This window comes from Sander vitreus, chromosome 23 (genome assembly GCF_031162955.1).
Source record: "Sander vitreus isolate 19-12246 chromosome 23, sanVit1, whole genome shotgun sequence".
In the NCBI taxonomy this organism is placed as follows: Eukaryota; Metazoa; Chordata; class Actinopteri; order Perciformes; family Percidae; genus Sander; species Sander vitreus.
Window position 1 is genome coordinate 17,199,498 of NC_135877.1, and position 25,936 is coordinate 17,225,433.

The 25,936-nt window shown below is 38.8% G+C and overlaps 2 protein-coding genes across 3 annotated transcripts; both read right to left on the reverse strand.

Annotated features, from left to right (window-relative positions):
- Positions 1-507: 507 nt before the first annotated feature.
- On the reverse strand, positions 508-2,009 carry fgf23 (fibroblast growth factor 23). The gene is made up of 3 exons (XM_078243239.1): positions 1,775-2,009; positions 1,567-1,670; positions 508-954 (listed from the first exon to the last, which is right to left on the reverse strand). Exons 1-3 carry the CDS (start codon positions 2,007-2,009, stop codon positions 508-510), a joined length of 786 nt encoding a protein of 261 aa, XP_078099365.1.
- Positions 2,010-3,988: 1,979 nt separating this feature from the next.
- On the reverse strand, positions 3,989-25,890 carry LOC144512344 (fibroblast growth factor 6-like). Of its 2 annotated transcripts, none has more exons than XM_078243033.1 (3): positions 10,843-11,185; positions 10,227-10,330; positions 3,989-7,607 (listed from the first exon to the last, which is right to left on the reverse strand). In XM_078243033.1, exons 1-3 carry the CDS (start codon positions 11,183-11,185, stop codon positions 7,431-7,433), a joined length of 624 nt encoding a protein of 207 aa, XP_078099159.1. In that variant the 3' UTR covers positions 3,989-7,430. The 2 variants fall into 2 exon arrangements, 1 of the variants encoding a protein (XP_078099159.1); XR_013500991.1 differs by lacking the exons at positions 3,989-7,607; positions 10,843-11,185 and adding exons at positions 23,764-23,859; positions 25,782-25,890 and having other exon boundaries at positions 10,244-10,330.
- Positions 25,891-25,936: the final 46 nt, after the last annotated feature.

Here is a 25,936-nt window from a genome sequence, read left to right on the forward strand (position 1 = left end):
TGATTACTCATCCTGGCACAAAACTAACATTTTCTTTTTCAGTAATCTCTTTCTGTCCGGGAGAGTTGTCAGATTAACATCAAACAACATTTTTAGATGTGGTGAAATCCCTATATGATTCATTAATCACCAAACCTGCTTGTGAATGTACTAAATACTAAATGTTGATGAGACAAATCCAGGTAAAACGCACATCCCTTATTGATTGAACTTATTAAATCTGCAGTGATCTCAAAGAATTGCATTTTAGCATTATACATTGTGCAATAAAAAAGGGTCTGCAAGTCAAGTCTAATATGTGTGTGCATAAACACTGTTTTTTGAATGAGTGATGAGTGAAAAGACATTATTTAGTCACTGTGAAAAAGAAGGAAAAACCTTAATGCCCTTTCATTTTTTCAAAATAAAGTCAGATGTTAATGTTTTTTCTCTCACAGATCAAAAACTAAACTAAACTTAGAGCCACTTAGATTAAGGTAATGATATCCATATCAGTCACAACTAAAATCAGCCCATGGTCCCGGTGCTCCGGGGGCTGGCCAGGTTGGACGAGTGCACGTTCCAGGGGTCGTGGGTGGAAGGAGCCAGCGGCGTCTCCCGGGACACGTTGCGCCCATCGTCCCCGGCCTCCACCTCCACCTCCAGATCAGCGTCGTCCTCCGGAACGGCCCGAGAGTCAGAGCCCTCCTCGGTCTGACCAATGAAGACGTTGTGCGGGTCGGAGGGATCCACCACCTGGTTCCTCTTCTCCCTGTGCAGCAGGAGGCGCTCCAGCGGCACTGTGTTCTTCTTAGGCAGGAAGAGGGATGTCTGCGGCAGGTTCTGGCCTGCTGAGAACACCTGTCGGGAGCCCTCCAGGTTGAACAGGATGCCGGTCCGGGTGGAATAGTACACGTCCCGATTGTTCTCCAGAAGTCTGTGGTTGAACAGACAGTCATCCCTGAGGCAGGTGGGCTGAAAGACAGAAGGAGACGGGAAGAAAATTAAACTACAGTGCAGGAATATCTAGATACTAAAAAAAAAAGAAAGAGTGAAAATACTAATACCACTATTAGCAGTTTGTTCACTTGATATCAATGAAAATAATTGCAATGAATACATTTATGTGTAAACAACCAATAGTAGCAGTACATTTTGTGCGTAAAAACATAAGAGATCTTAAAAAGATGCGTATGCGTAAAACCCCACAATGATACCAAACTCGGCGTGACTCAACTAAACGGTTAAAAAAAATTATATAAATTGATGTTAAGACGTCCTATAGTTGCAGTACGTTTGTGCGTAAAATCATAAAAGAGATCTTAAAAATGCGTATACGTAAAACCCCACAATGATGCCATACTCGGCGTGACTCAACTAAACGGTTAAAAAAATTAAATAAATTGATGTTAAGACGTCCTATAGTTGCAGTACGTTTGTGCGTAAAATAAAGGCTCCTTAGAAGCGATGCGTAAAACCCCACAAGGGTGCCAAGTAAGAGGAACTCAAAAGTGAAAAAGTTTAGTATAGGGGATCGATTGATATAATAGTAACAATCAATCGAACTGAAAGTAAGTATTGGCTTACCGAGCTGAATGGGTTGCCCTCCAAATCCATACACAGGTAACGGCTGCTTTTGACGCCGAGGATGGCAATGCGCTCCCTTGTTTCAGCTTTCAGTAAAATCACACCTGCAGGGAAGAAAAAGCAATGAGCATCAGTGTTAAACACAGAACGTTATTACAAAAAATACAAAAATTAAAAACACACTTGAAAACGAGGTTAAGGATCTTACTATATGAACTCCTGACTGTAGTTCGGCGCACAGTGCCATCTAATTTGATCTCCAAGTAGAAGTTGTTGAGGTCTGTAGATGTCTGCAGGTGAACATATCTCCTCGGGTTCCCCCAGTTGGATCCAACCAGCGGTGACGGGTTCGGGGCCGTTTCCCCGAGAGGAAATCCCTGGAGTACGGCGAGTAAGAGCGCAAGCACAGTGTCCCTCATCCCCAGTCTCCTGTTGACGTCCATCCTGGAGCAAACCGGTGGTTTCCACTGCGAGCTGCTGGAAGTTTTCAGATGCTCTGTTGTCCCAAAGTTTGGAGACAGTTCCTATTTAAAGCCCCTTGAGTGCCACTCCTGCTCACATCCTTTGCGTAAAAAAAAGGAAACTCGCCCCCAAAGCAGATGTGCGGGTTTGCTGCAGCGGAAGGGCCACTTCCACCTCTGTCTGTTTATCCCGATGCTCTTGGACAGACTGAACTTTTATTTTAGTGACACGTCTTGACTCATCCACATTAAACACTATTTTAAGACTATTTGCAAATGGTCCAAAGACAACTGGTTCAGTTTTTGTTTGTTTGGACTAGAAACAAGCAAATAAAAAAAAGAAAGAATGAAGAAAACAAAAAAAAGGACATGAATGCAGATTCGTTAAAAAATGATTTGCTAATTAAATCAGACCTAGAATTTACTGTCAGATAGTTAAGTATGCTTTAATTCGACGTTTCCAATTCGTGCAAACTCCAGAATTCTCGATTAAGGAATTAATTAGTAATCATATTAAGCGTCATATTAAATATTTTTACAGTTTTGTTTAATTGACTGGACGTCATAGTTTGAAGTTAGTTCAGTTTGCTGCTTTTACGCACCTGCCTAACCCAACTCAACATTTACACCCTTTCACCAGCAGAGAGAGCCACTCCCTTATTTAGGGAGAAAATAAGGGAACTAGAAAAATTCTGGGAGACTGACTGGCTAAATTATATTTTAGAGTTTTAGCATAGAGCATATTAAACTGTTTATCAGTCTAAAGAATACTCCTGATCTTGTGTTAGAGGTTACACAAAACATTTTCAACAGCTTCTCTTAATGTTTTTTTTTTTTATTATTATTTTCATCCAAGAAATGAAATTTACAACCCACTTCCAAATGTAGAAAATCAAGATAAACTTCAAGTATTGTATTTGCACACAAACAAACATAACACAAAGATTTTACATAAACTCAAGTACTGCACTTAAGTTCAAATTTGAGGAACATGTATTCAATAACTTTAGTTACTGGTTACTTATCAGAATCATAATACAAAATATAATCAACAAATACATTATGATGAAGTCTTTATTGATTCCTTGATGAAATTCACAAGCTACCCACACACACACACACATTATATATATATATATATATATATATATATATATATATATATATATATATATATATATATACATATACATATACATATACATATATATATATATATATATATACACATATATATACACACACACACACACACACACACATATACATACACACACATATATATATATATATATATACACATACATATATATATATATATATATATATATATATACACATATATATATATACACACACACACACACACACACACACACACACATATATACATACACACACACACACATATACATATACACACACAACCGGTCAAACGTTTGGGGTCACTTAGACATTTCCATTCCACTCCATTACAGACAGAATACCAGCTGAGATCAGTTGCATTGTTTTTATAACCAGGGCAGCAGTTTTCAGATTACATTATGTGCTTACATAATTGCAAAAGGGTTCTCGACTGTTGTAGAAAGAAGTGGCTGATCTTTAATGCAATATCTACCCATTGCCCATTATCAGCAACCATTCATCCAATGTTCCAAAGGCACATTCTGTTTACTAATCTGATATCATTTTAAAAGCCTAACTGAGAAAACATTGGAGAACCCTTTTGCAATTATGTAAGCACATAATGTAATCTGAAAACTGCTGCCCTGGTTATAAAAAACTTGCTTAAGAAAGTTTTTGGATGCAGGACTTTTACTTGTAACAGAGTATTTCTACAGTACACTGTGGTATTGCTACTTTTACTTAAGTAAAAGATCCAGGTACTTTTTCTACCACTGACAAATACACAGTCACATCAGAGTTCAACTGATCCAACAGAGAGATCGACTTTACCAGCGACCAGTTAAAAAAAAAACTTTTATTGTTATCTCAGGAATACAGTAGACTGCTGTGCACAGCACATACGTACAAAAATAAAAGGAAAAACTTTAATATCCTCACTTAGCATTGTCTGTTTTCAGAAACAAATAACTGAAGTTTGTTTCATCTTAATTTACAGTCATCAGCAAACCAAAACTAAGGCAGAGGGTGAGGTATATGAGAACAGAAATGAGAGGAATAGAGTGGAGACTCACTCCCTCTTAGAGCAGAAGTTTAAAAAATAAATGAAACACATGAAGCACACACCCCTAATTAAGCTCGGGGCTCAGACATGCTAATAGTACATGAAACATTCTGTTTAAAAAAACATATTCCTCCCCTTTAATTATTTCAAATTTGATCTAGGATAAGTTGTTGAAAGAAAGAAAAAAAAGACAACAGAGAAATCTGGATAACATTTTTTGGTCAAAGCTGAAAGGTGAGCTTTTTGTTTTAGACACAGACCTTCACTCTTTTTAGGGATCCAGCTCCATTTCTTGACAGAAAAATGTGAGAAAACTCTTTACTCTAGTGTATAATCAGGTAAGGTGCTGCGACAGACGTCAGACATCTTTGATTGTGAGGCGGGCAAGAGAAGTGCTCATTGCTGTGCATGCGCAAAGTTCACTTCCTCAGCTTCCTCAGCTGAAACAAGGATCGTTTTTCGTTTACTACTTCAACCAAAAATGATGACAATTTACTCCCAACAAGAAATGTACATCTGTGGTATTTCATGCAGCCTCATCTACAGCAGCAATAAGTCGGTTTGTTTTTTTGAAACTTTGAGTTAAGCTTCCGATAAATTTGCATCTCAGTAGCCTTGGCACTCACGCACACGCACGCGCACACGCACACACAACAAACATCATCAGAACAAAAAGAGCAAGATATTTATCTGTTAGAAAAATACTGTTATGAATCGATCTGTGCGTCATAGACAGTTGAGCAGCAGGTGATACTGGTGATGAGAGATGATTGGGGTTGGGGCAGTGCCCAGCAGCAGCAGCAGCAGCGGCGGAGGGCACATCGGGTGCCGTCCTGCAGCAGGAGAGGTGAGGCCTTGCGTGACTCTGCTCTCTGCCTGCTCCTCACACACTGCACTAACTCTGCAGATGTCCCCTCCCTAGAAATATCCCAACACAAGTACAGGAAAAAAGGAGGAGACAGCATGCTGTAGAGCTGCATATTAAAGAGGTGGGGCTCTATACATTTAGAAAGAGAAGTAGGATTGTTTTAAAAAAAAACAATATTGCAGTCTGTGACGCAGGTGAGGAACTACAGGAGCTATCTATGGTTCTGTACCAGTCAGTTGGAGAGCACTTCTCGAGCAATCAGTTCACTAAATTATATTCTGTTTAAGCATAAAATAAATTGTTTCCTGCATGAAAAAGATACTTCAAATTCCTATTTCATGGAAACAGTAGGACCCATATAGCCGACCACCCCGGACCAGTGGGGTTGGGGCCAAGGCTGGTCCGTGATTCTGACCTTGAACTAAAAAAGGCTGAAAGGAGAGGAGGAAGCTCCTGGGTTACAGCTGGAATCCCAAGGTCCCTGCCTGCAGTGGGTGCAGGGGGTAAGGGACGAGCAGAGATGGGTGGCGAGGGGTGACAGCGCTCAGAGGGGGGGCCACTCAGGTATGTGGGAGGCTGCCTGTCATCCTGGCAGATCCACATTCCTGCAAGTGGTTTGACGAACAACAAAGACAGCGAGCCGGCTCCCTCACATACGTCTTTCCTGGATTTAAATAGTCCTGCTTCCTCTCCAAACACAAGAACGGATGGAGGCAGCAATATTCAGGTTTTTAAGCTAACAGCTGCAGAAACCACACGTGTAGATGTACACTATAAGATTCTCCGAAACTGAGTCAAGTATGAACATCATTGGAATATGTAACAAGATATTAAATATATATTGATCCACATGATAGCAATGAGTGTACAAACTTCAGCTTGGTAAACAAACTGCCACAATGCATACAATTACTTATATGTATACCCTATTATATATTAAAAGTGTGCTTCTGTGCTCATGTGTTCCACGTCAAATTTATAAAATCAAGCTAAAAATCAACAGAAGTTATGACATTTCTTATAGTGCGCATCCAGTCCACCAACTGCACTGTCCTTTAGTCCTTCGGGGGAAATCCTGATTGGTTCATCCATAATTTCATTTAAAACAATCTGCTTCCAGCTCCCAACACCTCGCTGCCACTGCAGTGCTGCTGCAGAGCACACAGACAAGCGGGGGGAAATGGCCCAGGGCACGCACACACCAAACACACAAAGATCCGTTAAAAGAAACAAAACGTGGAAACGATTCTTACCAAAACATTCAGGCACCATCATTGATGGCTAACTGTGCAACCTGAATTCTTGTTGCCTCGTTCAGGCAACTGCGACAAAGCAGCGTCAAAAGCTCCTGAATTCTTCTTTTACATTTGCAACTATTTACATTGTTTTTTCATTGGTTTCATGGACAGTAGACATCATTTTCAACAGCAGCTAAAGCTTTGCGATTCAAAAACAGTAACCTGGTTTACTGTAGGAGCTCTGTCTAAGACAATGTGCAGGTACATTTGTACTATGCGCTCGCAATCTATCCGTCAGTCGATTCTTGTGCAAGCCAGGTCCAAACAAAAATGTCCTCCATGCTCGGATAGATATGTATTTCACCCTGTTTAGTAGCTGGCAATGCCATACAGTCAAACTTATGGCCTTGTGCCACTTTCTATGGCTGACTGCTCTCTGGTATCAACCACAGATTGTATATGACTTAATCGATCTAATTACAGAAAAGAAAATAAACCAGAGATAGTCAACCCCCCCCCCTCTCTGAGGCCCTCTCCGGCGTGTCAGCCCTATTTCTGACTCCGGCGGGTGTCTCTTACATGCAAGTTTAAGGGGGCCACAAGTGGGAACACCAAGGCACCTTTAAATCGTGCAGCAAAGGTAGTGCATTTAAGTTTCTCCCACTGCCGGACATTGATAATCTGGCAGGGAGCCATCAAGCGCTCAAAAGGTTTGAAAGAAATCATAAACTTCGCAGATATTTGAGCAGACGTCCATGCATCCCATAATCTAGTAAAGTGGTTCTTTGAGGTAATAAAAAGTATTAATTTCACTCTTTCAAAGCACAGGATATAGCTCATCCACCATCTCAAAAAAGGAAGTGACACGTACAGCAAGCACCAAGGTAAAGTGAGACAGGCAAAGGCTTCAACTCTCCCCGTCCATAAAAACAATAAGCAGCACAGTGCATATACAAAGATAGCTATCCAAATATACATATATATATAAACAGAATAAATATTTGTGTTTCCTCTCGCAGTCCATCAGTGTGTATATCTTGACTATGCGTTTCTATATTACCTGGAAGAACATCCACATGTGCAAATGACTGAGTTATTGCCAGTTTCTCTCATAGTCGCGGGAGGAAATGTGTGACGGTCATGGCGGGGGTGGCCTTGTTGCCTCTCTTAACGCGGCCATGCTTGCTGAGGGCGATGTAGAAGCCCTTGTAAACAAAAGACTCATAGGCGTTGTAGTTGTTGGGCAGCAAAGTCTCCTTGAACTTGCACTCATCCACGAAGACTTTCTATAAATGCCAAAAAGAGAGAGAGGGTCAATAAATCTCATGGCAGACACCGAATGAACGTCACAACATACCGGTATGCATGGTTTCACAGCTTGCTTAGAAAGCAGGAAACTGGAGGAGATGGCATGTTGCAAAAGACACCAGCCTCCTGCTTTTACTCTTATAACACATCTATCTGAAACATTCCAACTCATGCAAAAGGAGAAATGCAACTAAATAAGCAATGATCAAATGCTAAACAATATGTACAGCATTAGGAAACAGTGACACATTATAGAATAGAATTTAGACATTGTACCACATTTGGGCAAAATAAATATAGTTGTATATCCTTCATTACAACCATAGGGCTAGAGTTGGGTATAGTGCCAAAATGATAGCTGAATTTCCGTCCCAACATCAAAATAATACTTTAAACTAAGATATTGAATTTTTTAAACCCATTTTTTTCATTAAACAAAAGAAGCTTAAAGAAATAATCTCGAAGATTTTTATTTCAATAAACGTCTGTTAAGTTACTATCTATCGTTGAATGGGGTAACAGAATGGTGATTGAGCCCTTGGTTCACTGATGTAAGCCCTTGCATTTGCAATATTACGAACTGGGTGTTTGTGGCAACATTCCCGGGAAAAAAAAAATAATCACACGTGATCTCTGGGAAGTGAGATCCAAAAACTGCAATTACTGCTTATCGCCATAGGTGCTGCCAAAGAGAATGAAACGGAGACCCTTGAAATAGTAACGTTAACTTCTCAAATGTTAAATGTTGATCAAACAAAGAGTGGCCATACAACAACTTTGTCTAAACAAAAAAAAAAACTAAAACTATGATTTAAATCAGAAACTGTCTTATCAAAGAGAAAGTACCAAAAGTACATTTTGGTACTTTTAATAATCAATGCTACCAAAATAGTTTTGAGGTTTGATAGCCAACCCTACATAATGCTGCTGTATCGTTCATTGTCGATTTAAAGAAGAATACCATCATTCACTTTACTTTCCGCTCTAAGAGCTCATTCTTTTCTTTTAATAAAGCTAGATAAACTAAGGCTAGGGGCCCATTACTGTGCAAATAACAGTTAACAGTGACATTAATCTGTTATTAATGTTCTAATACATATTCAAATCGTACACATCCTTTTCTTTTTACAGTATAACGTTTTATAGGTTAATTAAGTTGTTTACAGTATAATCTTTCAGTGATTTCAGAACATGTATCAAAAGACCCACTGCATACTTTCATGTTGATGACTCCTAAATATACATATACTGTATATTTGTGAAGATCACGTAAAAACCACTGCCTTTTTGTAATCTAAGACATTAACTGGCCTATATTTATAAAGACGGGCCTCAGCTAAGTTAAACGTTTGACCTTCTGTTGGTTTTAACCATAAAATGTTCACATATTATAGTACTGCAGTTAAACACCATGTTGTGGTACTTTACTTGATTATCTCCATTTTATACTACTTTATACTTCAGTTTTACTACATCTCTAAGGGAAATATTGAACTTTTTACTCCACCACACTTATCTGAGTTACTTTGCAGATTAACATTTTACGTAAAAAATGTTTATGAACAGTTAAAATATGATGCATTAAAATTCATGTGTGTAAATTTGCATAAAAATGCTGCTTACATGTTAACACATCAATAACAACATTTAATGTCAATAATATATATATATATATATATATATATATATATATATATATATATATATATATATATATATATATATATATATATATATATTAATATACACCGACTGGGGCCACTCCAGTGCATAATCAGTATACTTTTGATATTTAAATTACATTTTGTTGATAATACTTTTGTACTTTTGCATAAGTACAGTGTTGAGTGCAGGACGTTAACTTGTGGGGTACTTTCATATTGTGGTATTTTACTCAGTGGTGGAAAGTAACTAACATTTAGGCTACTTAAGTACAATTTTGAGATACTTGAATACTTGAGTATTTTCATTTTCTGCTACTTCATACTTCTTCTTCACTACAATTCAGAGGCAAATATTGTATGTTTTACTCCACTACATTTATTTAGTAATTTGACTTACTTTTACGATTAAGATGAATAATATGAAATATAATCAACAACTAAATGATGATGTATTATTGTCGGTTAATATGAGATAAGACTTTATTGATCCTTGGGGGTAAATTCAAAAGCTGCCCAGCAGTAAATAAACATGAAAGCAACACCATTAAAGTGATGAACACATAAATGCATTGATAATTATAATCCAATAATATATTATATTGTGAAATGGGCCATTCTGCACAATAAGAAATGTATTATGGTACTTTAAGTATATTTTTATGCTAATATATTTGTACTTTTACTTGATTAAAAATAAATTTGAATGCAGAACTTTTACATGTAACAGAGTATTTTCACACTGTGGTATTGCTACTTTTACTTCAGTAAAGGATCTGAGTACTTCTTCCCCCACTGCCAGATTCTGACACAGAAACCCCCCTATCATCAGAGCATATTAATAACACAACAGTGCTCATAAACCCACGGATGCAGCAGCTACATGAACTCATCTTACACTGAGCAGGATGTGTGTGGAGTGGCGCACAAACGTACCGTTCCGTATAACCTTCCCCTGCTGTTCATTGCGACAAACAGCCCACTCCTCACCCCGAACATGCTGATCACTCCTCGGTCCACGGTGGAGATCTCTATTAGACCTAGACGAAACATAATGTTAGGAAAGCAAAGACACTCTTGCACACTGCGACTGGGGACAAAGTCGAGTTAACTGGCCTATGCAGCAGTGATGGGTGTAACCTTGCAGGTGCACTGCGACTGGATGATGCTTCCTCTGCTCAATTAGCCCTTTGGAGTTTTCACCTATTTGCTTTGTTTAAACACGATGATGCCCTGTGAGTGTAGTTTACAGCGTGTTGAGTGGGCTCTGTGTGCGTGTCCTGCTGCAGCGGGACGCAGGGTAAAAATAAGTTAGACTCTAAACTGGGTCCAAGCATTCATGTCATGTTTTTGGCTTGGGAGGATATTTCGCAGTGCACGGATGTAGGGCTCAGTACACTGTTTTTGCATTCGGAAACTTTCAACTATGCCGACACCTCTTATTAAATATCATGCAAGACAAGTGACCCGCTCTAACTTTTACACAGCGTGCGCATAGGGTTACAGTACACTCTTTTTTTTCGGGTCCAGTGTATTGCCGGATGCAACTCACTGTATGGGTTCTCATTGTGTGCACCGCTTATCCTGCCATCCGGGAGCACCTGCAGGTGAAACCCAATGCCCACGTTGCAGTACAGTCGCCGCACTCTTTTGATGCCCTGCAAGTAGTCACTCTCCCAGTTCAGCTCCGATTTCCCCCCATTTATACCCAGATAGGAGCGGGAGAAGAGGGTCTCCCACTTCTTTTCCAATAAAGTCGCATTAGTCCTGCTCGGAATCGGATAAGATGAAACGATCCCCCAGAGAGAAGTCCACAGTACAAGAACTGCTGGCAGCGTCCAGTGCGTCCTGGCCCCGCTGGACATACTGTAGAGGCACCTTTGCGTAACGGCCATCCAGTTTACCTTTGGGGCACGTGGTCAAAGTTACCTGCCCTAAAAATGCAACTCTTCGGATTGTTTGTCCTTTGGCATGGTGGTGGTGAAGGCTTAATATGGGATCAAGGCAGATCAGGGCCCCATAGCCCGAGATCTGAGCAGGAGAGGGAAAGAGCGCGTCGGAGCTTGAATTGGTGCCGGTGACGATGATCATCTTTCGCCGCTCCGCGCCTCTGTACAGGCAACGCTGGTCGTGGAGGGGACACCACTCACCGCAAAATCAGCTCACCTTGGCTCCGACTCTCACATTTTAAAATGACATCACTATGACACCGCTGCACCCCCCATCAAAAGTAGGAGGTGGGAGGAGGAGGAGAGAGTTACAAGACCCCAGCAGCAGCAGTTCTAATAAGAATGATGGGGGTGCTGCACCTTCACATCAGCGTCAAACAAGCCAGAGAGAATAAGAAGAAGGGTTTCCTGTGGTGCTTTTTTAAAATAAAGCCCTTGACAGTGTGGCCGTGTTCCAACTCTTACACACAACAAAACTCCAGTAAGTCCCTGCATCACTTCGTCTCACAAAACTTCCAAATCCAATTCATTAAATTACACAATTAAGGAAAAACCTGAATAAACACTTTCATACAAGCAGGACCAGTCACTGAAAGGTTTGATGAGTATGAAAGTGATGTAAATCATATGTTATGGCCTCCACAATTTTAAAGTTAAATTTAAGTAAAGAAAAATTGAGCAATACAAATACAATTAGCTAAAATAACAATATCATAAAAATAGCATTAAAACAAAGTTCAAGAAAGATATATATGCAACTAAATACAAAAACTTGTGATAACCTGTAATAAAAAGTTTAGCTAATGAGGTGAAAAACAGCAAATGAAAACACAAAGGCTGCGGGTAACTTAGATATATTTATTTTCCTTTAATACTTTTACCTTTCCATTCATTTATTTATTCTATAAAGGTCAGAAAATAGTAAAAAAAATAACATTGAAGACCAAGGTGGAGTACATCTCAGCACAATCTTCCAAAATTATTGTGATTCAAATAAGAAATTAAGTTGCTATCCTATGCTTTTATTTTGAAGGTAATCTAACCTATTTTCTCAGTCTTCCTGTGGCTAATTGTGGCTGACCTGACGGAGCTCTTCCTCATATGGGAGACCTGCAGGAGGGGGGTGTGTGTGTGTGTGTGTGTGTGTGTGTGTGTGTGTGTGTCTTTCATTGGCGTTGAGCAATCATGGGATGGACGGATGGATACTGTGTCCAGAACCCAAATCGGGACGGTGGTCATATGTCCTGGCAGCCTGCTGCCTTATTTAGAAGGAAGGTGTAAAAACAGTCACAGGAGAGCAAATGGCAATCCTGTCTGACACTTCCTTAGCTGTTTGTTCAGGAAGTTTACACAACCAGATATTTTGGCTGGTCAGATTGCGCATTATTATTGTTACAGTAATATACCCTGCGACTAACAGAATAATCTAACCGTGGTATTAAATGCCTGGCACTGTTTTGAGTTCAGGTCCAGAAATAAAGCGGTGAAGGTAATGTGGAAAAAGACCTGCAGTTGATGATCTTAATAATGCAAATGAAAAAACACTATTTAACTTAAGAGAAATCACTAATTGTTGTCAAAAATGTGAATAAAATATTGAGCAAATAAAAATAAGTCTAGCGCACTCGGTTCACCCTCCTTAACATCCCTGTTTGCATCCTATCCTGCACGGTGCTGGGAAGAGATGAAGGCTCGGGGGATTTCCCCAACGCGTCACAGAGCACCAGGCTCTGGGGACCCAAGGTGCTCTCGGCTGCCAGGGAGCCTCAAGCCCACCTTAGCAACCAGTGAGGCCTTGTTGCTGATAAACAGCTGTGGCAAGACAACCCATAATGGAAAAACAACAAACAAACAAAACATTTCATATAATGTGGAGATATATGTAGATTGCAACAGAAATGTGTTTAGGCGTGTTGACAGTCATTGAATTACACTTTAAGTCACAGGTACGTGTTTTGATATACTTAAAAGATACACTGTATGTTGTCATGTAAAAGTATATTTCTATAGTTATATAAAGAATATATGTATGAAGTAAAAGAGAAAAACAGGACCTTTTAGTCCCAACGGAGCAGATAGACTGGGCCACACTGAACCAGCAAATTAATGATTTGCTGTGTAAGCACATGACTATGCAATCCAAGGCAACCAACAGCCTGAATAGACAAAACTACTTGGTTATTGACAGGGTGTAACTTTAATCAATGGAGAGTGGGCACCGTTAATGAGACGGTGCTGAGCTATTGAGATTAATTCAGCTAATACTGTTACTGTATACTGGCTGAGGCTGCTTTTTGGTAATAACACCTTTTAAAACATCTGAAGCAAATGCACAACAAGATACCACTTATCCTTAAATATGAATTTACATATTACATACATCAAGTATACTATTATATATATATATATATATATATATATATATATATATATATATATATATATATAATGTGATATGTCTGTTGTGATACGGTGAGATAATAAGTAATCAACTACTGTCCACCTGAAAATCACAAAGCCCTTGTTTTTTTTCACAAAGAAGAGTACGGCTGAAACTAACGATGATTTTCATGGTTAATTCATTTGTCATTTATTTCCTTGATTAATTGTTTGGCCTATAAAATGTCAGAAAATAGTGAAAGCTCTATACGACTTGTTTTGTTCGACCAGCAGTCGAAAACCCAAAGATATCCAATTTACTATAATTAAAGACAAAAGAAAGAAGCAAATTCTCACAGAAGATTAGAAGCTGAAACTATCATATGTATGGTATTTTTCCTAAAAAATAGCTTAAAGGGGTACAGAGATTTAGCACTGCGCTTCCATAAAGTTGGGGAACTCACAGTGGACCGATTAAACAAGAATGGTCACAAAACAAGAACATTGAAGCAGTAGAGGTCAAGATATCCTAATTTTAAAACGCCTTGTAAGGGTCAAGCACAGAAGATAATATACAGCAATACGAGTACCCTTTAAAACTACTACGCAATTATCCAAAAAGTTGCAGTTCCGTTTTTTTTCTGGTGATCAACTAATCGATTGATCAACTAATGATTTCAGCTTTAGACTGGAGCAAGACTATGTCCAACTATGAAGACTGGGTGGTGATGGCACAGTGGATATGACACATGCCTTTGGTGTGGGTTCAATTCCCACTGCGGTACATCAACCAACGTGTCCCTGAGCAAGACGTGCTCCAGAGGCGTGCAGCCTCTGTCATATGTAGCAATTGTAAGTCGCTTTGGATAAAAACATCAGCTACATGAGATGTAATGTAAAAGACTGAACAACCTGAAAAACTGAGTCATAGTGGGGCAACAGGAGGACAGAACGAGCCAGATGGAAACTTGCCCACATAACACACCAAATTGATTTTGCCTATAGACACCACCTTACTGAATTCATTAGAGCAAAAGTAGAAGACTAGAAACTAGAGACTCAAGCAAGAGAAAAGTGTTGGCAGTTTACTATTGTCTGGTCAGCTGTCTTTGTTGCAATTATAGGATCTATTTAGTGCACACACACACACACACACACACACACACACACACATCAATCAGAAAATGGACTAGAGGGAATAGCCATACAAACAGCTTTTGTGCATATTACCAAAGTGTAAGTAACTGGATACAGGAGGATGCAAAGCTTTTTTAATTGCCGTTTTATTAACGTGGGGTTTAAAAGACGAGATTGAAACAACAGCTGGGGATTGCCCTGGAATGACACTAGAATCACTGGCATAGACGAGCAATAATACTCAGTCCAACTGTTTATGTTTGTACGGACGACACAACCAAGGCACAGGCCTTCACATAAATACTACAATTTTAAAATCACAGCAGTTGTAAGAAAATGTATGAGATTCTTTGCTCAAGTAAGAAAACTTTACATTTATAGAGCAGCTAGCAGTAATGTCGTAATCGATCGTAAACAATTGGATTTCATTGGATCCAATGGAGCAGCGGCTTGTAAAATAGTAACGGTACCACCCTGAAAGGAGCTCAGGGGTTCAGATTTTTGCTGAACAAGCTAATGTATAATTCAACAGCCAAAAACTGCACTGCCTATTATTCTATGCTGCTTTGTAAATTCGTGACACAGTGGAGAGAAGCAGCAAATCCACTGGGAACCTGATACTAACTGGCATGCCTTGTTACTAGAACATATGCAGAAGCTGAAGTATATTAGGAGATCTGTTCTGCTTCTTTCATTATTATTGTGTCAAGGTTTGAGCTGCACAGAGGAGACAAAGACCAGCCTGTCAGAAGGGAGTGTTGCCAGTAAAAATATCTTTTCAAGGGTACAGCTTGTGCACCTTGCAGAGAAAGATGTGTCTGCTGCTAAATTGAGCGTAGAGTGACTAAGGGGAAAAGAAGCAAGGCAGAAGTGACTTTTACAAATCCCAACCAATGACACAGCCATTTTTATTATTATATCAGTAAGATAAACTGTATATTCTAAAACAAAAAAGACCCATCTGTCATCAGATTGTTTAGATGACTATCAGCAAGGTATTCAGCAAAACATCCAAGGAAGTTAGATTAAGGAAACGCAGTACCTACTTCTAAATGTGTAGAGCAGAAGCAACCAGAGAAACAAAACTCATAACAACATGCTGGACCCCACCTTGGTCAACAATCGTAACATTTAGTTCACTAAAGCCATGTAACACCAAGACTTGGAACTTGGAACAACAATTAGTAAATTAATATAAAGCCCGATTATCGGTTGGCCGACACAGACATCGGTATCGGCGTATATGTTGTCCGATATGCGCCGATATGAAAACAGAACATATAATGCAGAAAACGATGCTTGGGGTGATTTAGAAATCTGTGTTATGTACAGTAGGGATTTATTTAAATGGTCAGCAACTGACTGACACTGAACATACAGTTCTATTTAGCTATGTATTTTATTTTTCTAGAATTGGTTGACAATGTAATACATTGTATGTATAATGTATAATAATGTTTAATTTTAAATATTCTTTATTAAAGTTATATAAAAGAAAGCAGCCTTCTGAGTACCTTTGCGTAGTCATATCGGTGCAAAACTTTCATTCCAGCGAAATGTTTTCCCATCTAAAATCATTATGTGTCTCAAAAATCCCATATGGGTAGGGCTCTAAATTAATCTAGTAGACAAATTACTAAAAAATGAATCTGCAACTAATTATTGTCATCATTTTTCAAAACAAAAATGCCGTTTAAAAAAATCTTTTGCACTGTGGGCATTTTCCGCCATTTTCTAGACCAAACTATTGATCGGTTAATTGAGAAAATATTTTGAAAATGAATGGATAATGAAAACAGTCGTTAGTTGCTTGCAGCCCTAGTTTCTGGGAGCAAAAACCTGTGGTCAAACAACAAACTTAAAGTAAAAGGATTTCTTTCCTGTATCCTATTTTGGTGGCAAAGTCAAACTTTATAAACTACAGACCTTTTTTGTATCTTTTTAAAATAATTTTGTCAGCAAAAGACGATCTGACTGAGATCTCTTTGGCGATGGAAAGAATATTGTCAATTGTCTAATGAAATAGTTTTAGGGAGCATCGCTGTATAATATGGCTGTAATGGTAAATTTCATTCTAAATTCAAATCACAAAATAATTACTCCTATGTTTGAAGATGCCATGGATATGGAAAAAATGCTAGAACTCACAGCGGGGAAAGAGTAAAAGTCATAGATAGCCATGCACTTTGAATAATGGTAAATGCCTCACACCGTGGCCATTGATCTCCATTTAAGCTAAGTAATCACATTGGATCCCAAGAGAGCTGAAAGATGTGAAAACGTTTGTTTAAAGATGTGACCAAACGGTTGTGTTTGCCTTACATGGTGTGCTGCGTTGCCCTGAAGTGTGCGAACTCAGCAGGGTTGTCGATTCACAAAAGCCTTAGTCCTAAAAAAGTCGTAGTACGTTTTACTGTGCAGATTTTGCAAATGCCCTTGATTCAGGCTCCACGAAGACCATTAGTGTAATAACACCTGCCAACAAACCCATTATATCAAATACATTTCTGTGGCGAAGTAGAGCAAAAACTGATGCCATATTTATCAATGAGATATCTTCCTGCAAGCATTGACGTAATTTTCTTAGGTTGATGTCTTGTTTTTTTTCTCTCCACTGAACCAAATATGAGATATGGGAACACTGAGGCTGAGGTTTGGTCAGTGCCACATCTTCGCCATAACCAAGTGCTCCTTCGAGACAAAGTCTGGCAGACTTAAGGCCACGAGGAAAGCTGTTTACGTGGCCACCATGCTGAAGAGACAGTTTGGTTTATGGCTGTAGGAAGAGATAGAGATCAGAGGAGGTGTCAGCTGCTGAGTCGGCAGCCGATTCCCCCTGGCTCCTCTTCCCTCTCTCCCAGGAACCCAACACCAAGCCGGGCCTCCAGGACTGAGCAGGAGAATGTGAGGAATTCTCTCAACACATTTGCTCACTGCTTTGCACGTTCTCACCCCTACGGGATGTAAAGAGTGCCGCCAGCCCCGAGGATGCGACCACCTTGCTCCACAGTGAGGGTGGGCGAGAGGCGGCAATGAGCGGAGGATCAAGGCAATTTGGCTGATGGGTAGGGGAGAGCGTCAGGAATGGCACACTGCTGAGAGAGTGAGTCATCCTGGACAGAGCTGCTGTCATTTGGCCAGCACAACAAAGATTGGATCATTTATTTTTGTCACGGCCCCTGCTGGAGGAAATCTAAACCCACAAAGAGTTGATCAAGGGTTTTGCCTGTCCTGGAGAGCAACTAATACAAAATTATATTTAAGAATGATCCAGAAGAATGAGTGGCAAGTTGTGGTTTACCCAGGACAGTTTTATTTAACTTTACTAGTTGGAGCCTAACAAAAAAGTGACTAAGGGATTCATAATTTGTAGCATAGGCCTGGACTAACAAATATTCCCATAATCAAATCATTTGTTGGTTATTTAAATTAACTGATTAATCATCTAGTCACTAAAATCTCAGATAATAGTGAAAAATGCAGGAGCCCATGTCTTCAAACCAACTGTCCAAAATTTCTATTTTGCCCTATTGCAGACCTTTTTTTAGTTACACAAAGTTCCAGAACTAGTTTCACCTTTGTAACACTCCCAGAAGCAGGTCACTAACAGGTGTGGTAAAAACTCTCCTTACTGGGTCAAAAGGCAAGTAGGCAGCAGTCAAAAGATGAGCAGATTTCATGTCAGACATTTTGAGCTGTCATAGTAGGAAAAGCACAGGTGTAAATAATAAAATGAATGATGGTTGAATTCCATTTAGCTGCTTTAGTTTCAGGGTCCTGGTACACTGAAGCAATAATGAACCAGAGACGACAATAATGAGCTGAGCGGGAAACTCAGTAGTGATGGCTGGTGGGCAGGTGTGGAACGACAGGGGGAAGAGAAGAGGATGGAGCACCTGTCGCCGTGACAACCTCTGTGAAAAGCAGGTGAAAAAGTTGGTTGTAATTTTGTATGTTTTCTATTTAGGAATATTTGTATTTCTCTTGTAAATGTTTATATCCACTATACCATTTTTTATGGTATTGTTGGTTTTGACTGATCAATGGACTGTAAATATGGAAACAACATCAGACACCACCCTGGTTAGGGCAAGATAGCCGAAAACATTTGGTTAATAAAGCATGGCGTAGTGAAGAAGGGTTCTGCAACACGTTTTAATTTTGGATGCTCCTGCTGCACCTCAACCCTCTCACATGTGGACATCGCCCTCTGGTGTCAAACAGATGTTAAGACATCCAGTGCCTGTCTGAGTGATGATAACTCACTGCATTGCAGCACTGGGACGCTGGCATGTGGTTTGACTGGGATCAATGTCGCTTTTCCTTGTGAGAAGTATATTTTTTTTGGAATAGAAATTCTTAAAGCTCGACTTAATGAGCTTAGCTTCCTCTGAAGCATAATGTTCTGTCCAGACGTTCAGCTAAACATAGTAAACTGTGTCATCCCCTGCATTGCAGGTAGTGTGTCTCAGTGGAATATGAAAATAAAATAACCTCAGGGCATTATTTGATTACTAATAGACCACTGAGCCAGAGATATAGATTACAATGAGTTTCTTTAGTTATTTTCTTTGCCTTACCGACTGATCACTTCTTGATTTTACAGTGAAAAGTTGTATGTTTTACTGACAGAGATTACATGTTAATTGAGCAGTATGAGACCTTGTGAGGAAGCTAGGAATTGCAACAGTTAAGTGCACTGAGAGCATGCTGCTGTCAAAAGTATGTGGACACTTATTGGTTATTATCAAATATGACTGTGTTTTGTGCAGAGTATACTTTGTGGGAAATGCAAAACAGAGAAGCTGATACAGCTGATCCATCAACAAATGAGGTAACAGTAAGCGCAGTGCATCCCAGGCATGACGAGTCACGGAGGTCTCATGTGGTTGTGTCCTTTTGCCTGTGACCTCCCTGTTAAAAGGTCATCCTAATGAGACTGTTCCCCGTGTGCCCTTCAAGTTCCACGCTGGAGTGCAGGAAACAATGCTACGTTACAGATGCTATTTTGAATGGTGTCACGCTGTAAAACTGGCAGCGTTGAATTATTGCCGGCCCCTTTGATGCTGTTTATATCCCTGCCGTCTTGTCAACACATATAATCATACTGCAGAGTCCTGGCCCAGGACCTGATATTGCCAATAACGCTGCCCAAAAACACAAGCAGTGCAGTAAATGACTTACTGTTTTGCTCAAGCCCAGCAGTTCCCAAAAGGGGTCCCAAGATAAATCTGAAAGGTCATGAATCACGGCTTGTTGGACTCACAATAAAAAATAAATAAATTAAAAGCTAAAAAAATCGATGCAACAGAACTGGAGATATACAGATATATAAGCTCACTTCTTTCTAAATGCACACCCCTAGATTTTTTCATTTTTCAAACTTCAGTCTTCAGCCCTAACCGACACTGACTCAAGTGACATCACTTAATTTATCGAACTTCACACAGCTCCCTCTGCAGCCGCAAAAAGCTTTATACAACCCTTTTTCAGTACATATGCATTAGTACTCCCCAAGACCTGCAAACAGACTTTTATGTGTAAATTGGCGGGGTTCCCCTTTAAAGTGATAGGAAAAAAGAAAAAAAATCTGTACATAAAAGTGCTTGTACATAAAATGTGCTTGCAGTTAATGAAAATAAGAAAATGCCTGAAAAGCAAACAAATATGGACGCCTCACATCAGCCAAAAACAATCCTTCAATGTAATAAACCTCAACGGATTGGATATGATGTTACATTGTCACGGTATTTTAATTCTCACGACCAACAACTCTAAAGTCATACAACCATCTTGATGGTGTGAGTGCTCGCAAATCGCTAACATGGGAACCTTCCCCATCTCTACCCACCATCCCGACACGAACGCAGCATTAGGCCATAACCTGTGATGAGGGGTCACAATTGGACTTTGCTTCATTTTTAAAGCCAAAAAAGTTGAGTCTAGCATACTCTAAATACCTTAAAATGTAACAGATCAAAAGTCCCTATGAATGTAAGTCATGTTAAACAATCACAATTACTTGTGCAATAGTCAGATTTATAACTTAAATCCATTTTTTATATTACAGTAGGTTCTACCGTGTATTCCATAAAAGCACTTGTCAACATTGTCACAAGCCCACACTAAAATCTCTCTGTGATTGTTCCTCTCCAGTCTCTCATCTCCCTTGCAATTAGCTTTGTGGCTGCCGCGTGTGTACTCTGAAAAAAATGTTCAGCGAAAGCATGCACTTAAGAACACAAGGTCTTAAAAAAAACAAACTCCGGAAGCCACTGATTGACAGATGTGTCTGCCCACTCTGGTTCGCTGGCTAAAGCCGTGGCCGCTGTGGCTGTGCCGCAGTTGCCACTGGTCTATGCCTAAAGACATCGGGCATTTCTAGGTTAAAATAACACCACCACACTGACACTGCAACGCAGCCGGATATCCGAAAAAACTTAGGAAGACAGATTTAGTTTGAGGCTTGTAAATAACTGCAGAATATGCCAATGAATTTTGTCACTGACAGAGCATTTTTGTTTCAATGAAGAGCAAAAAACACTTCCAGCTTGCAGCATACAATAAGTGTAAATAACAAGAGTATAGGAGTAAAAAAAAAAAATTGAACAAATCACCTCTTTTGCAGTACTTTTTATTACATTATCTTGCATCTTATTCATGCAAAACATGGCAATCTTTTGCATCTTAACTAAAATATCTCACTCTATTTTTTCTTTGCTCTGCGTGGAAATAAATAACAACACTGCAGTCTCCACCTGCGGAACAACCATACAAGGACAACGGCGCTGGACTGCGAGATCCCCACACAAACTACCACTCTGAGATGGTATACAGTACATAATGATGGCATTCACATCAGTGGTTGAGGGGGAAAACTGCCTCCTGACCACTTCCAACTAACAAGCTCAAATTAAGACCACTGATGACCTCACAACTCTCAACTAGGCCAGTAAATCTAAGGAAGTCTAATTCCAAAATAGTCTGGTAATAGTCCCTGCTGGTGCCACGGATACAAGGCACAGTTATGGGTTTGTAAGATATCTTGAAACAGGACAGGTGTATACATTTCATATTTTGCCTGATGATGGTCTAGCACCAAAACGTTGCCAGCTATTAAATTTACCTTTGCAAGTTAGACAGTGTGCGGGCATTTATTTGCATATTTTGATCCAACAAAACTAACTAAATATGTGACAACTTAGTTATAGAAAGACCCTATTTACCTGTGCAACTAGCAACAACTTCCTATTTTATATATGTACTGTGTGACATAACCAAAAATGTATAGATCATACATGTACTTTAACTAATCCAGACTCTTTCCTCTACTTCTCACCAATAGTCAACTTAACATTTGCTGAAATTGTCTTCTGGATATGTTGTTTGACTTTGTCTTTCTTCGCCTTTTTATTATTTATTCTATTTTCAAGAAGATATATTTTTTATTGCAGTTGTGTACAATACATGTACCATGCTTTCTAAATAATAATAATAACCCCTATTTACAGCACACTTTTTCAAAACTGAAATTGATTGTATCTTTTTGTTGTTGATTTTAATTTGCTGCACTGCTTCCCACAGTGCAGCATATTAAAATCAACAAAATATAAAATCAGTTAAAAAGGTGGCAGAAGACACGAACTGAAGCATTTAGTCAAATGTCAAAGATATCTTATGTGCACAACCATGTTCAGCTACATTAACACACAACAAAACAAACAAGGAGGTTTGTTATGACATATAGAGGCTTAAGACGTGTGTTTGAAGATTTAAGGGCTGCTACTCACTCGTGAAAAATGTCCTTCATTTCTAACTAGCTACCTGGATAAGAATAAAATAGGTAAACAACACTCTGGTCATATAGGATAAAAAAAAGAAGAGACAACTCAAGTAAAAGGAAAGATTTAAAAGAGGACATTACAAACATTTCAGTTCCAACAGAAATGAAAGCAGCTCAATCTTTTCTTAGTTTTGCTCATTTTTGGCTAAGTGAATAATTTGTGTACCACTGAGTACAAATGTATATGAACTAAATGTACAGCACAATACACACTTTACTTGTTTTGAACATTTAACATCACCTACCTAAATATTTTGAACTCAGGACAATTTCCAGTATGCATCTTTTACCAGAGTCTCAAACTAGGAGGGTATTTCTACTTTTAGTTAAGTGAAACGTACATTGTGTTCTCCATGTGCCTTTGTTTGGGAACATACATTAAGAGTGGAGGCGGTGCAATTTTCACTGCAGCAACATAAACCAAAATCATTTCCTGTACAAAGTTAAAAAATAGATGTATACATGGAGAAGTGCCAGATACATGGAATTGTCACCTCATGATTACCTTAAGCAAAGTGATAATGATTTCTGGGCGCCTGGGTAGCTCACCTGGTAGCGGCCGCAGGTTCGACTCCGACCTGCGGCCCTTTGCTGCATGTCATTCCCCCCCTCTCTCCCCTTTCATGTCTTCAGCTGTCCTATATAAATAAAGGCCTAACATTTCCAAAAAATAATAAAAGGGGGATAATGATTTCTCAGGTGGTTAGGACAACAATCTAGTCAGGAGCACAACGTAAACATCAATATGTGTAAATGGAAACGTGATGTTGTGACCGCAGTGTTTGCATGACTGGATCTGATATTTTAGTCATAGCTGTAGGCAGCGCTGGAGGAGTTTAGGAATGTGTGACCACAGGAACCTTTGGCCCCACGGCTGCATGTCTTCCTCCCTTGGCTGGGTCCGAAGACACGGACCATCACACCCTTGAACGTCTCAGTCCAGGTCTACTGTGTGACAAACCGCAGCCGACAGCCACCCACTCACAAACTGGAAAATGACAACCCTTAGGGACGGCTGGTGCTCTCTTAGACGTGCAGTAAAAACGGAGCGATTTCCCTTTTACTGCACTTCAGAGGGAGCCGGGATTGCTTCCGCCCTGAGAGTGGGCGACTGGGTGGCTGTAGACATGTCATGTTCATGTCAATAGCAGGTCAGTGTCTGTACCTCTGTGATCTAAGGCCCTCAAGCATCAGACTCCTACTGCCATCTGCTGGACTGCTGGCTGAACTCTCTCATGGGTATAAATGGAACTGCTGTGGCCTGCAAATGGAGACACAAAAATGTCCTCACAAAGTCAACACTTCAGTGATTTTTCATTATTTTATCAGTTTGTTCCATTTAAAATATACATCATCTTATGATGGGTAAAATGTGATATGCAATCCAATGATCAAATCTGTATAAGAGCCACAGCAAGTAGCCATATTGAACAAAAACCACATTTCACTTTAATATCAGAACATAGTTTGGAGTTTGTTTGCAATCTGTAAAAACTGCTCGGAAAGATGTATTTGCATGTATATAACACAAATGTATTTTGAAAGAGGAGCATTCATAGACAGTAGAAGTAGCATACATATTAATATACTATGACACCTCGATACACTGTATAGTTTGAATAATAAATATCATGTATGTTGTTTTTTTTTAAATCTCTAAATATATTTTTTAAGTAAATGATGTTTCTTTTCTTTTTTTTCAATCTGAGCCCCCACACACCTAAATGTTCACTCATGCAAACTTGGGTTTGGCAGCCTGGTGCTGTAGGTGTGGGATGTGGGACTCTGTCTCAAAATCTCACTTTATTTTAACTGGCAAGAGGAAATATTTACTCAAAACAACAGGAAGCACAAATACACCAGCTAGTATATGTTATCCTCACCATTAATTTACTGAAATAAATACTGGAGTCTGAAAAGCTGATTTAAGTTTGATACTGTATGTATCAAACTTACTAATGTAATCAAAGCTAATCATGTATGTAGAGTATAACCAATACTGGATTCTTGAGGCAGATACTGACAGTTTAATATATATATATATATATATAAATATATATATATATATATATTATTTACTATATATATTTATATATATATAAAAAATATAAATCTGCTGATATGTGTTTGTTTTTTAACACTTTTATTTCTCTTACCGGTGTCTTTCTTACCTAACTTCATTATGTAAAGCACCTTGAGCTGCCTCTGTGTAGAAATAAATAAACTTGCCTTGAGTTATACAGATGGAAAAATAAACTTGCTGTGCATGCTCTCTGCTGGACAAACTGTGTAATAAAGACACTGTTTCTAAATGACCTCAAAATGAAAGTATATCTGGCGTTTTATGACCTGTGTGTCTACATTATTGACTAATGTCTTGTTACTTATCAGCCAACATATGTGCCATTATAGATCTGAAATCTGTGGTGAATTAATACTGAACAGTCATGCTCTGATGTAAAGTAAGTTGCAATCACATCACCAAACTATAGCAAGTAGGAACTAGGAAGCAGAAGATAAAAATAATAATATTTATATTATATTTAGCAATATTATTTATTAATAATATTTATTATTATTATTATTATTATCATATCATCATATCATAAGAATTATAGTTTATTTAGAGTGCACTTAACAAAATCAGCCATTACAAAGAGCTTCACAAAGGGCAGACATAAGGAAATATAATAATTCAAATGAAAACAGTGAAAAAATAAAAAGATATAATATATAGTAAGAATATAATATATAGGATGAGCAGATAATTAATGTAATTGTTAGTTGCAGCCCCTTCATATTTCACTAAGGTAATTCACGTTTTACCTTTTTTCTTAAAAATGTTTTGTTTTGTTTTTGTGGTGTTGCAATTACAGTAATTGTAGCCGTTTATATTTTACTGTATTTTAAGTTGTTTGAGGGCAAATTAAAGTTGTTTGCTAGCTTAACTAACGTTATCTGCAATCTGGTTCGTTTTAATTTATCAGTACAATTACTAATGTTATTGGTGTCATCCTTCACTATGACTTAGCTAGCTATATTAATATAAACGTTCACGTTACCTGTATCTGAATGGGATCACTTAACAGTACACTTAAGCCGAAAGCTGTTGACACAGCCACAACACAGCAACATTTATGATAATATTAACACACACTAACTATTAAGACTCCATATACTTACATATGTTATACTTTCTTCAAATCTAATGTCCAAAAACACAAAGTTAACGCTACTGACCAAACGGAATGAGCACAGATTGACCACTTGAACCGTTAGCCCAGTCCAGTCATCTAGCTAGCAATAAATAACTTCAATGTATTTAACAGAAGCAGATT

Coding starts and splice junctions, on each gene's coding strand:
- fgf23 (XM_078243239.1), bottom strand. CDS start 2,009: ATGGACGTCAACAGGAGACTGGGGATGAGGGACACTGTGCTTGCGCTC. Junction 1,671..1,774: donor TACAGTCAGGAGTTCATATA/GTAAGATCCTTA, acceptor TCTTCCCTGCAG/GTGTGATTTTACTGAAAGCT. Junction 955..1,566: donor AGGGCAACCCATTCAGCTCG/GTAAGCCAATAC, acceptor TCTGTCTTTCAG/CCCACCTGCCTCAGGGATGA.
- LOC144512344 (XM_078243033.1), bottom strand. CDS start 11,185: ATGGCCGTTACGCAAAGGTGCCTCTACAGTATGTCCAGCGGGGCCAGG. Junction 10,331..10,842: donor ACACAATGAGAACCCATACA/GTGAGTTGCATC, acceptor TGTTTCGTCTAG/GTCTAATAGAGATCTCCACC. Junction 7,608..10,226: donor GGGGAAGGTTATACGGAACG/GTACGTTTGTGC, acceptor TGGCATTTATAG/AAAGTCTTCGTGGATGAGTG.